We start from the raw sequence: 13,702 nt of genomic DNA, 5'->3' as shown, positions 1-13,702 counted from the left end.
TTGCACTGAAATCTAGACCAGTGCATTCTACACATCTCAAAGATGATGCACACCGAATTTGGTCTTGATTGGACCACAATAAGTACATCAAATGTCGTGCACAAAAGCCATGTTTGGCCAAAAATATGAAGCTGAGAAAAACACGATTGAAAGTTATAAAAGTTCTTTATTTGTGTTGTAGTGCTGAAATCTATGTAAAAATTGCACATAATGCAGGCCAGGGTATCTAGATCCAGTGCACTACTTTAGAATTCACCTGCGCCATATGTTGTTCTCTCATAGAGTCTTCGTGAGCACCATGCTGACCCACTTCCTGCGCTGTTACTTTCCGAGCCAACTCCAAGTTCAGCCACTGCTCTTGTAGCAGCGAGGTGCACTTTCTTTGTTATGGCGGTGAACGATTTATGGTGCATCGGTATTGGTAAACCAAGAACTGCACAAAATCGGACGAGTTGATTGTGTACAGCTCTAAATGCGCGCGCCGCAACCACTGCCTTGATATTCACGGCGAAACTCTCTCTTGGGCTGGCCGAAGGGCGCGCTCCACCGTTAGCGTCGTCTACCGGAGATGCACGCCGCGACGAATACGTTGACGAGATAACGGACGTGGTACACGCTGCATTGTTGCAACACAACCCCAAAAACGACGCGAGTCGTTTCTGTTTTTTAGCCAACTCACGGATAAAAAGGTCCCGCCGTCCGCACGCCGGACATGCCGCGGCGCTCACGTTCCCGACGCCGATCTCGCAGATAAAGGTGCTTGCCGTGTCCTCGCCGCGCCTATCTTGATTGTCGAAGATTATCTACTTTTTCTCCGATGCGCTGACGAATTCGTCTGCGCTGTCAACAAAACTTGAGCGGGCGGCCGGCTCTGAACCGTCGAAAGCGTCGCCGTCACCTAGGTTAGGCTTAGCTGCCGCGGACGTCTCCATTGCAAGCCGCTTGACTTTGCGGCGAGTCCCCCTTGAACTTGTGCTTCGACCGATACTTTCGAGATCGAAAATCGCGTTTCTTCACGGGATCCGTCGAAACAAGGAGCAGAAAAATGCCTGAAAGCCTGGGAACACGTCGAGAGAGCGGCGCGTCGCAGAAAGAGCAGACAACCTGCGGCCGCGTCACGCGCTAGCAGCCAATGGCGTGGCCGGAATCGCACCACGTGATTTAGAAATCCAGCGAAAGCGCTCGGTTTTGGCGGTGAAATGTTGTCTTTATTATTACTTCCCGGCGAGATTGTGACGCGGCAAAGCCGACCTCGGAGAGAAAAAGCGTAGGCCTACTGCCTTGCACAAGCCCAATAGCTTGCCACGCCGCGATTTGACGCATCACGCGCTGGAAAATGGGCCAGATTTGCACCTTTTCTCGCCACCTCGGGTGCTTTCACCGAGTTTATTTATAATTTCCCAATCATTTACGGCTCTGATTTCTTTATATGTGAAAGAGGAGGGATCAATCTTTCTGAAACAGTCAAAAACATAAAACTGACTTTTCTGATGAAAATCGCCGTTTTTCGACCCGCGTCTCCCCTTAATACATTTTGTAGATTCAAGATCCGCAATAAAGTAATTTGACCACCTGGGAAAGTTTTTTTTCAAAATAATTCTACCCTCAAAGGGTTAAATGCTGCTTCATGAAAGGAACCGTTACGGAAGCACCTGAAGCCCAAACACAGTCATTTATTGTAATAAGGTTTGACTGTATTCAGGCCCACCCACCTCATTCTGCAGGTTCCACACGCCATCCTTGTGGCTGAACTCCTCGTGGGTCATGCGGCACTTGGGCAAGATGCGGCACTCGAAGCCACCCATGTTGAACAGCAGGTTGGGGTTGTCCTTGCTGTACACCGACACAAAGCTGCCCTCCCACTGGACTGTTGTCACTGACCGTGGCAGTCGGTTCTTGATGTCCCAAAACACTGCACGGCCCCTGCACCGCATGCAGAAGTCAGCACATTTTTACACCACAAGTGAGGATGCATTAGCAAATTAGCACAGACAGACAGACAACCAAAATGTATGGCACCCGCTTTTGCAATGCGTTAGCATTCTTAACGTGGTTCACGCACTTTCCAGGGGCTACTTATGTACATTTGCATGTATTTATCTTTGCATCTAACCATTTTTCCACCTACCTGTGTTACTGGGTAGTCCATGCTAGAATGGTTAGAGCATCGAGCTGCTTTGCTGACGGGTTCAAAAGCAACCATCGAATCAACTTGCATCAATAAGTATGCCAATGTGTACATACGTGGCTATCTTCAACAAAGCTCTTTCACCCCGGCATGTATCACTGTAGATGTGGCACTGGGCAGACATCGCTGTTTGAAAAAAATTTACTGACAATTACGATACTCCCCAATTTGAAATTTGAGTGCAGCTCTATAAGCGTTTTCATTTCACGATATATTGGCTGGTGCAGACAATCTGTCTCGTGCTGCACGTTGCAAAACAGAGCAAAGTGTTGTGCGAATGCCTTGCCAATCTTGTAATTGCGAGAGCCAGTGCGTGGGTGACATGTGGGTGTGACTCACAGCAGCCGCCGCCCACAGACCTCAGAGACGACGCACACAACTCTGGCACCATCTTGTTGCCATTGTCGCCACATGACACTTCTCTTCCAACCCTTTCAGCATATCCTCCTCTTCCGCTTTTCGCCTCATGGTTCCATTGTGCCCTCCTCCTCCGCTCCACATTCTCTCTCATCTTTCGCTGTGCTTGTTCGCTCAGTTTCGCCCATGCTGACGCTCACTGCACGAACGAGCACCTGAGAGTTGAACCTTAAACACTCTTTAACACGGACTTGGAGCTTGGGGTATGTGCCACTCGGTCTATGCTGATCTTCAATGAACCGCCTCTTTGATGTCAACTTGGGTCACTCGGCCAGTAGGTGCGTTCCGCTCTTCAATCAACGTCTGTGATGCCACCTTCGGTAATTAGGTATGTTGTGTGCCACTGGGATTGTGCCGCTTTACAATGACGTAAAAGATCCCTCAAATTTCTACGATGCAGAATAGAATCAAGCCCACATCACAACGGAAAGTCGAGTAGCCGTTCGCACAGTTACTCGACGCATTAGCAGGCTGTGCCACAAATGCAGTGGGTAGGTGCTGCTTTTCCATGTATGTCTTTCACGCCAATGCTTTACAGAGTTGTGCCATGAATGAACTGGGTATATGCCACTCGTCAATGAACGTCTCATCAACTTGGGTCACACAGTATGTCCCACTGAGTGTGCGGCAAGCAAGGGAACAATTCTCAGTGTTCGCAGGTACTGGCGCAAGAAGATGCTTCTCGTCTTGAAGGCCATGCGCGGACATCTTGGCAGCGCTACTAGATGGTGCAGCGTGTCCAGAAAGAAAGAAAGAAGGGTGAGAAAGAAGACTGGTTGCTGCATGACATGTTTCTCAGCATTCGCACGTACTAGTGCGCCATGCATTTCAGATGCCACCCCAAGCTTTCCAGCAGCGGTGCTAGATGGCACCGGGTGTTCTTAGGCAAGCCCGAGAGGGGAGTCTCACGGCAGTACACACCTCATACATTACTTGTTTCTATGGTGGCAATACGTTGTGTGGCCATATTGATTCAATGCATTACAGTTGACAGTCATCGTGAGATGGGTTCAGCCAAACTTCTTTAATGTCATGGAAAGCTTACCAGCCAGACTGTCCAGTACTGTCGTGGTAACGAGGAGAACACTGTGGAAAATTTTTTTTATCCGAATTTTTCTCTATAAAGTTGCGATAGCATTTATGAATTCCTATGCTGTAAACACTAGCAGTGGTTGAACAAGAAAACGTTGCTGGAGCCAACCTTTTGAGAAGGGGGCTTGTCAGAGCAGCAGTTGCTTTCTTTATCAGCTTCTTTATGTACTCTCCCCACACTCAATGGGTGAGAAGGATGAAAATAAGCAGGTACACAAAGTAAGGGTATTGAAGTCAAAATGCTCAAAAAAGGAAATTTTTTAACACTTTCAGTTAAATTACCCTACTTTATGCACAAGTTTATTCTTCCTCTCACCTAATGAGGGTGCGGGAGGGTGAGCTACGGGCACATAAAAACAGTGCTAAGGAAAGCAGTTGCTGCCCTGACAGAGACAATCTGCCTTGTCCAAAGGTTGGCTCCAAAGATAATCCTTATTTAACCGTTACTCATCACTTCAAGCCTCCATCTTCTTGCGAACTTCTGCGATGTCTGGAATGCTAGGAACAGAGATGAGCCTGATAGCGATTTTACACAGGCATTGGTGGCAGGTGGACGACAAGTGCTGCCCGAGCCATAACAAATTACATTTAATATCAAGAAAATGTTCATGTGGGTCATGCTTCCTCAATAGTTAAATTATTCCCGCAATAACAGCTACATTGTTTCGCAATTTCCGGTCGAAAGGTGGTATTTTGGACCTTGTCGAATTTGCCACATTGTCAGCTCCAATTGGCTCAGAAGTTTATTACAAATTATCTCTAATTGGTTCAAAATGCTGCCACTGCGGAATCTGACAATTTGGCAGAATTTGACAGTGTCCACAATAGCATCCACAAACTGCTTTGGCAATATACTAGTCAGGTTTGTTTCTTGCCAAGCAAAGCCAAGTCTTCGAAAGCAAAAAGACACATTTATACAGTAATCTGACCTCTTACATGTGACCTGCAGTTCCATGCGTTGCCATTCATAATGTGTGCTGAGATGCAATGAAGGCAGCCCCAGTTCTGTTGTTCTAGTCGTTACTGTGTGGGTAGCTCTGCTAGTAAGTGTAAACTCTATTTAGATCATAATGCTCATATAATCATAGAATGATATCAAGCATATGTATCCTCATGAATCTCCAGCTGGAAAACTTTTTCAAATCCTTCAATCACAAGCTAAGTTATTGGGCCAAATGAGCGGCTTTCTCTTCCATTACATTTCCACTTACGTGCTGGAAGCTACACAGGAAAGACGGCAAGGGGGCACAAGGAATCAATGTCCTGCTGGCCCAGCCCAAATATTGAAAGTCTCAGCAATGAGACGGCTCATGGCGGCACCCTGCGGAGGCCGCAGTAGACTATGTCATAGAGTTTCATACAGTAATTAACAGAGGGAACTGTGGCGCTAGTGTCTACTGGAGCTGCAAGCAGGGCGGTTCAGCCACCATGGGAAGGGCGGTTAGTACAGGGACTCACCTAAACTTCTTCCCTATGTCTTTGAACGGCTTCGAGACTTTGCAAACTCATCATTTGCAACAAACTATGGTGTTATAAATAATTACTTAAACATTATTAACTCTTTCCCTAGTGCGCCTATCAAGCATTGTTAGCCCGCTATCGATGGTTTGAAACGCCGATTTGGAAACCTTCTGTGCTGCTCACAGACACATTTCGCCATCGAACATGAAGGAGAAATATATTTTCGTTTCCCAAGCAGTTCACTTTTCTCCTGCATGGGGGCAATTTTTGAATGCATTCCGAAGTTTTGTGATAGTCAAAGTAGAAAGCAAAAATGGCCACTTCCGGAAGCAGTGCACATGCCATCACAGGTGTCGTGATTCCACTGCGGCTGATTTTATTGATGGGTCAAGCAGCAGCAAGTCTGAGGATGCTGCCTTTTCATCAGACTGACTGATAGCGACGACGACCCAAACCAGCCCGCAACATATGTGGCCACAGCGTGGTTAATTTCGCCTATTGCTTAGGCCCATCTTTGTTGCCGTTTGGAGAGCTTACGAGACTACCAAGATAGGGACTTATAGAAGCTGCAAGAAATGCTACGACAGGAAATCCAAGCAGAAAACAAACGGTTTACTGCAAGACATGCAACGTTCCACTATGTTTTAGATAGAGGCACTGCTTCACCACATGGCACGCACAAATGCAGTGCTTGCAGTTAAAATTTTTATAGTTGAAAACCTGCTCAATTATTTTATTTTTTTCGAGATAGTATCTATTAGACGGCAATACATTCAGCATATCTCAAAATTTTTGTTACAATTTTTCTTAGTAGACACAAGTGTCTTTACAAACTGTTCAATTTTATCCCACAATCTTGATTCTGGCAGTTTATATCTTTTTTATAACCTAGATATCGTCAATAAAACTTTTACGCACGAAAAGTCCATTCATTCTGCTTTTTGTTGATGCATTACATAAGAAATATTGAGTGCAGTAGTTCCTTCAGAAAAACGATCTGGCACAACCTACAAAAAGAAACTTTTTTTCTCCACGGTAAGGAAAGAGTTATAACTGTTCGACGGCAGGATTCGAATTTCAAACCTCTAGCACAGAAGACCAATACTGAAACCGTTGTGCCACAGACCTGTGCATCGACAAGTGGCATTAGAAATTTCTCGTGCCGAAGCCAGTACATTGATATGCTTGGTGCATTTTGATTTTGCCACCTGAACCAGCAGAACCCCTGCAATTAGTAGCGATTATGCATGCATGTTCTCAGAGTCTTATTGACTTGTGCATAAAGAAAAATTATAAGCTGCCTGAAATTGAGGCCAATAAGGGCAGATAAAGCGTAGTAAACAAAGCCACAAGAACGTTTGAAGCCACAAGTAGGGATGTGCAAATACCCGAACATTCCATTTCGGATCGAATAGTCATTGTTCGAATAATTCTGTTTGCAAATTGAATATCTAATGTTCGATTACTGAAATATTCGCTTTTTCAAATACTGGTACCTTCGGTGAATGACCCCGACATGGTCAGTGCATTGAAGCATGCAATGTCCCCACAGAGCGCAATCTCTATTGGTGCAAGGTTCGGCCAGGTCAATGATACCGCTTGAAATGATTAACGCAAGGAAAACAGAGGGAACTACAACAGCAGCGCATATGAAAACCACAAGAGAATGTGCAAAGATCTGTCTGATTAGCCATTGGAGGGCACATTGATCACATTGAATACACGAGTTCAGTGTTCATGCACCTGATTCGTGCGCTTCGGAGCTTTCTACCCACATGCGAACACACACCCCAACTTGGCGCGCGTGCTCGCCGTAGTTGCCAGCTGGTCGACCGCAGACCTGAAAGCCGTTTCCATGGCTGTCAACCTAACCTGTATTCTTCATTTCCTGACCTATCACTGATACGAGACAAGTTCTCTACAATGTTTTGCAGCTCGTTATCACATCAGTTACCGGCAAATTTTCGTCATGGCTACACTGTCTAGCCAGTTAGGCCTATAGGAGCTGCGTCACCTGTCGGCGACTAAAGTTACGGTTACCAAATTAACTCGGATCTATTCACAGCAGTTGCACGACCCTCAGAAAGTTGACAAATCACCTCACCAATGAAAGTGAGTGCATGGGATGACCACTGTATGTTCACAGCCGCCATCTTAAAGAAATACTGTACGGTGGCCCCTCATTCCACTTGCCATTTGTAGGCACACAGCAGACTTTTTGTAGCTTTCAGTAACCCATCACAAGACTAGCTTTAGTACGACATGCAGTTGGTATTGCGCATCTCTCCTGACCATATTTGGTGCTGTCCATTTTGTCAGGATCATACTGATGAGACCAATACACCATCAGAGCCCCCATGCAGCTCTTATCACTGTGGTCATTAAAAGGCTGTGCACAGGTACAGTGCACAGTAAAGCATACAATACAGGGTGTTTATCATGTTCCCCTCGTTTAGATTGTTCTAAATTATACTGCAGCTACTACACACATCTTCAGCTAAATAAATTACAGCCTTGCTCACAAGGTTGATGCAAATCTCACTGAACTAGGAACTGGGCATGATTTTTTAAACCAGCAATGTAAATCTCTAGCCAACTACATCCTAGGGCTCAACAAAAACACTATATTGTGGGTTTCACTCACAGGTTAACATCATGCTTCATGAGACGCATACGGGCATCTCTGGGCCAACACTTCTTGTTGTTGTACCCAACAATGTTCTCATTGTTTGGGTCAGGGTGCTCAGTTAGGTAGCGCTGGATCAGGTCTCTTGCTTCTTCGGCAGTGAACCTGTAAAGAACAAATATTTTAGGTACTAAAACCACACCAAAGCCGCTGGATGCATAAATGCACATGCACGAAGCCAAGTTGAAGTATCATGGCCGTAGCAAGTTGCAGGAGACACTAAATCATCATACCGTGAGGGTGAAGCAGCGTACTGAACAGGACAAAGCAGAAAGGAGACAAGGAGTGTTGTTTCCTTGTGTCCTCTCCACTTTGTCCTGTTTAGTGTGCTGCTTCACCCACATGATATGATGATTAGCCACTCACTTGCCAAATTTTTGATTCAGTCGAAACCTCAGCAGTTATGGAGGCATTGCGGAATGAGGGTGTAGACGAGCCGTATGTAAAAATACTGAAAGATATCTATAGCGGCTCCACAGCCACCGTAGTCCTCCATAAAGAAAGCAACAAAATTCCAATAAAGAAAGGCGTCAGGCAGGGAGATACGATCTCTCCCCTGCTATTCACATCGTGTTTACAGGAGGTATTCAGAGACCTCGATTGGGGAGAATTGGGGATAAGAGTTAATGGAGAATACCTTAGTAACTTGCGATTCGCTGATGATATTGCCTTGCTTAGTAACTCAGGGGACCAACTGCAATGCAAGCTCACTGACTTGGAGAGGCAAAGCCGAAGGGTGGGTCTAAAAATTAATATGCAGAAAACTAAAGTAATGTTAAACAGTCTCCGAAGAGAACAGCAGTTTACGATAGGTAGTGAGGCACTGGAAGTGGTAAGGGAAAACATCTACTTAGGACAGGTAGTGACTGCGAATCTGGATCATGAGACTGAAATAATCAGAAGAATAAGAATGGGCTGGGGTGCGTTCGGCAGGCATTCTGAGATCATGAACAGCAGGTTGCCATTATCCCTCAAGAGAAAAGTTTATAACAGCTGTGTCTTACCAGTACTCACGTACGGGGCAGAAACCTGGAGGCTTACGAAAAGGGTTCTACTTAAATTGAGGACGACGCAACGAGCTATGGAAAGAAGAATGATAGGTGTAACGTTAAGGGATAAGAAAAGAGCAGATTGGGTGAGGGAACAAACGCGAGTTAATGATATCTTAGTTGAAATCAAGAAAAAGAAATGGGCATGGGCAGGCCACGTAATGAGGAGGGAAGATAACCGATGGTCATTAAGAGTTACAGAATGGATTCCAAGGGAAGGGAAGCGTAGCAGAGGGCGGAAGAAAGTTGGGTGGGCGGATGAGATTAAGAAGTTTGCAAGGACAACATGGCCACAATTAGTACATAACCGGGGTAGTTGGAGAAGTATGGGGGAGGCCTTTGCTCTGCAGTGGGCGTAACCAGGCTGATGATGATGATGATGATGCCCAATTTTCCAATTAACTCAGCCACTAAAAATTTGGCAAAGCTCCATCTTGACTAACAAGTAGGTGCAGCAGGTCGAACCACTTGCCAGCAATCCCTTAACCTCTCTCTTCTCCCCTATCAACTTTCCAAATTACTGCGACACTAAATATTTGACGAAGCTCCATCTTGACTAACAAGTAGATGGAGCAGGTTGAACCACTCACCAGCAATGACTTAAGAGGGTGCGAGCCATTCAGTGTCTTATGTGACGGACAGATTTGATTTTCAAGCGATTTAATTTTGAAGAATCGCAAGCAGCAATGGCGGGTGGATGCTGCTAATCATGCCACCAAGCAAACTCGAGACATCGAACACAAGGAACCACGGCAGACTGCGGGCATATCATCACTGACGTCGTTCTCTCCTTCACAGCCAAATGTGTAGGTAACCTCATTAAGAAACACAAAGATGTAACCAATAATTGAGAGACTTTAATGAATTGTCGGGATTAACACAGTGATAAACACCAGGGCTGCATGTTTCAGCTTCGCTGGTTAACCCTCTGTACAGAGCATTTGGGCGGTAAATTTTTTCTTATGAGCATTGCCATATTGTATAGGCAGTGGCACCATCTATGGGCAGTCGGCATCCCGGCTTGGACGAGAGCTTCATGTTGTACGCCAGGTATACACTTGGTGGCAGTGTCTGGTGGTGGTTTGCACAATTGCATAGTCTGTTTAGTATGACGTGGTGTGTTCTACAGTTCTGCAAGACATACTGAAGTGATTCAAGTAAGCATGGCCAGAGCTTCTGCAGTGTGGAGCATCCAGCATGATGAGCGATTCATGTTTGAGCCTAGAATTAGCCTCGGAGATCAGTTATGCATTTCTGAAAATTCGTTTTGTTCATGTGACCTTACTGCAGCACTCTCATTGTAGTTCTAAGCTGTCATTTAGCAGCAATGAGTAGTTACGAAACATATGAAAATCATAACAGTGTAGGTACTGTGCTGCTAGGGAATAAGTTGTGCTGTTAACTTTGACAAGCATTTAAATTGTTACCTGTAGATACACCTACCTCATTTGTTATTTCACCCATGAAAAAAATAGTTTAGGTTAGTCATAACAGCGTATTGTACAGTATGAATCACATATGAGTGGTCGAGCGACTGGCTGTGGATTGTGCATGTGTCTGAAGCCTTGGTAGACACTGCATTATAAACCTGTTTGCTCGATATAATGCACGGTCCAAGCATGCAGCATGACGATGCATGGTCTCATAGTGGCAATAGCTCGTTTTCTTTTTCTTTCTTTTCTTGTTCTTTTTTTGCGAAGGAAGACAATGAAAATGTTTTTTTTTTTTTTTCAGTCTGTTCGGCTTGTCATCTACGACGCACTCATTTGCCTTATGGACATTGTGTCCTCACAAAATAGCCGATAGATTCTTTTTATGCCATTCCCATTGGATATCACTGCTCTACTGGACAAAAAGGCAATGCCAAAGCACGAAGCTTATATGCACGATGCTGGTTTACCAACTGCACTGATCGTTGTGTTGAGCAATGCCACTGGCCTCATGCAGGAGGCTAAGTAGACACTGGAGTGATTTCAAGTCTACTAGACTTGAAATGCTGAGAACGATGTCAGTGGCTGACGAAAATGTTTCATAACAATTGGTGCTTAGACGTTTCGGGGTTGCATTGGGTTGGCTGTACGCGTGAGCTCTTTGTCGAATGTTAGAGGCAGCACCAACATTGTGCCATGAGAGGACCCGCAGAGCCCTGCTCTGACCGGGGACACACGTTTGCACACTGGCGTCGCAACAGCAAGTGAAGTTTATTCGTGCACTGGAATAACAGGTAGGAATGCAGTTGGCACAACCAGATACGTACAGAAACATAGGCAGCGACTACTGTGCCTCCTTTCTTGGGGAATACATACAGTAGCTGCGACACTTGCAACTTTACGAGTTCAGACAGGCAGGCGGCACTATGCGGTGGCTACACCGTGTCCTCGCTACACTGTGCTCTTCAGTGTCGCCAACAGAGTACAGTCCTCTGCTCGGTACAGTTTCCTTGATATCCGCGGAAGCATCTGTAGGGGAGAACGCACCCTGCGTTGGAGCCTGTCAGCACTGCTGGGTCGAATGTTGGAGGCAATGCCAACACTGCGTATCAGAGCCTCGCTCGGACCGGGAACACGCCCGTATACACTGGCATCGCAAACACCGGTGAAGTTTACTCATGCATCTGAATGCAGTTGGGAACGCAGGTGGCGCCACGACATAGCTAGGGAAACATATGTGGTGACCACTGCTCCTATGGTTAGTACTCCTATGAGATGCTAGATCCCCACAGCATGCTCACTTGTTCATTGCACTGTCCATGCAATCTCTCCCGTTGCTCATGCTGCACATGCTCTCTACTCCTCTCGTTACTCGTGGCACTGTATAAACATGTGGACTGGTTGGGAAACGGCAACCTGCAAACCACAGTGTGTTTTCCAGAAACTGTCCAATGCAGAATACCCTTTCCACAACAGAAGCAATAAGGCGAGCGTCTATTGTGCTTATAATTTGAAGGCATAAAAAAAAAAAAATGTGGGCATAACACGCAATTACAAATGCCAAGTATATTTTGTACATCAGCAACAAAATCTTCTGCAACATCAAGCTTGAAGTGTACGCAAATTCAATGCAAAAGAAGCCACCATGTTTAGAGTTGTGTGAAACAAAAACAAGTACTGCTTGTGTATTCGCTTCTGATCTGAAGCATGCTAATAAAATTTCAGGGGTGCTGAGTGTCATTCCCATTTTTTGGTAGGTGCAAACAATCACTTTTTTTGGAGGTGGGCAGATATCAAACACTATAGATATGAGTCGAATATGATTAGCAAGTATCGAATATTGAAAAGTCAAAGCAGACGAATTTACACATTTATAGCAGGAATATTTGTTTCTATATAATTAGGTATAAAAAAGGCGCCCCCGGGACTTCTGCAGCACTACTGCGCACGTGCACGGTGAATACGTAACGCCAACGAGGAATCTGCCATGCGACTGTTTGCCGAGAATAGGGGGCTGGCTGAAAAGCCATTATCATTTGAACGAATTCAATAGCCTTAAATCACCGTTCGCATTCGACCCGCCACCACAAGAGCCAGCCCCCATGCGCTACATATTGTGCTGCAACATGAAGACTAAGATAGCCCTAACCACTGATTTTATAAGTGCTGCTTGCTATATTAGGTGTTTTACCCCTTCTCAAAAAAGCACTTCGCTTGCTCACAGCAAGATGTGGAGCATGACTTTCCACATCTCTATCCTGCAAGAATGCCCCTGACAGTCCAAAACACCGTCTAGTGCATTTGTTTACATCGGCAGGTACAGCGACCACTTCTCGTTCGCTTCAGATAAAATGCTAGCCGCTCATTGGTGACATCAATTAATATCAGAACATATCAATACAGGCAGATTTTGTGCATGTCAGCACCGTTGCATCACCCTGAATAGCGCTGATATGAGCAACCACACATTCGAAAAGAGCGAGCAGGAGACCGTAGTACGAGAGCATTTTTACGCTGCCTACTCATTCTTTGTATTCTCTTCATACACACAATATGTTCCGTAAAGAAGACACAGATGAGGACTTTAGACATATGATCATTCACTCAGAGAACACTTCATTCTCTTGCGGAAACGCCAATGCCAGTATTGATGTCGATGCCAGTATTGGCACCATTGGCAGCTGAACGAGGCAAGCAGTACACCTAGGAAGCTAAATAGTATGTGTGCATGACAATACATAAAAATACAGCCATATTCGCAGTCTCATTTAGTTTAGGGAAGTGCTGGTGAGCACGGCTGACAGCTTTCCATCGAAAACGGCAACATACCGATGTCGATACTGCTCCGTGTCGTCGCTTCTCGCTTTTTGTGTGTGCATTGTACAAAATGAGGAATGGTTTATTTTAAATCCGCATGGTCAAAACTGAACTACAGAAGGAGTTTTCTTCATCCTGATGGCTAAATTAGCTTGAGGTCAGTCTCTCAGGTCTGCCAGCAGTTGTGGGGATGCGCGACTCTCACGCATCCCATGATATGCTGTTTTCCCCGCACGGCTCGCGTGGCCTGGCGGTCGGCGTGGTACAAGCGCGGTGCGAGAGATGGCGCCACCGTCGCGGCGGGGTTACTCGGGCGCCGAGGGACAGACGCTTGGTCTTTTCCCGGCGGGCCGGCGAACAGCGTGGACATTCCGCGCGCGCTGCGACCATGCTTCTGCGAGACCGCCTCGCGTGGCCGCCTTCGAACGCACGACCGTTGGCGTGACCGAACACGCGAACGACCAGGCGTTGGGATCCAGCATGGGGCGAACATATTCGCTCGCAATGCGGTCGCGGTAAGTCGGACTTCTAGATTTGTCGCGCGCCCATCGGCATGTTTTGG

The 13,702-nt window shown here is 46.0% G+C and overlaps 1 protein-coding gene across 1 annotated transcript in view; it reads right to left on the bottom strand.

Annotated features, from left to right (window-relative positions):
* Prp8 (pre-mRNA processing factor 8) overlaps nt 1-13,702 on the bottom strand; it is a 297,334-nt gene that overhangs the window by 114,387 nt on the left and 169,245 nt on the right. The window contains exons 18-19 of the mRNA XM_050169409.2: nt 7,803-7,949; nt 1,713-1,923 (exon numbers count right to left, since the gene is read on the bottom strand). Coding sequence (XP_050025366.1) covers nt 1,713-1,923; nt 7,803-7,949 — 358 coding nt within the window. The remainder of the gene's footprint in view (nt 1-1,712; nt 1,924-7,802; nt 7,950-13,702) is intronic.

This window comes from Dermacentor andersoni, chromosome 3 (assembly GCF_023375885.2).
Source record: "Dermacentor andersoni chromosome 3, qqDerAnde1_hic_scaffold, whole genome shotgun sequence".
Classification (NCBI taxonomy): Eukaryota; Metazoa; Arthropoda; class Arachnida; order Ixodida; family Ixodidae; genus Dermacentor; species Dermacentor andersoni.
This window is presented reverse-complemented; position numbering and strand designations above follow the sequence as displayed.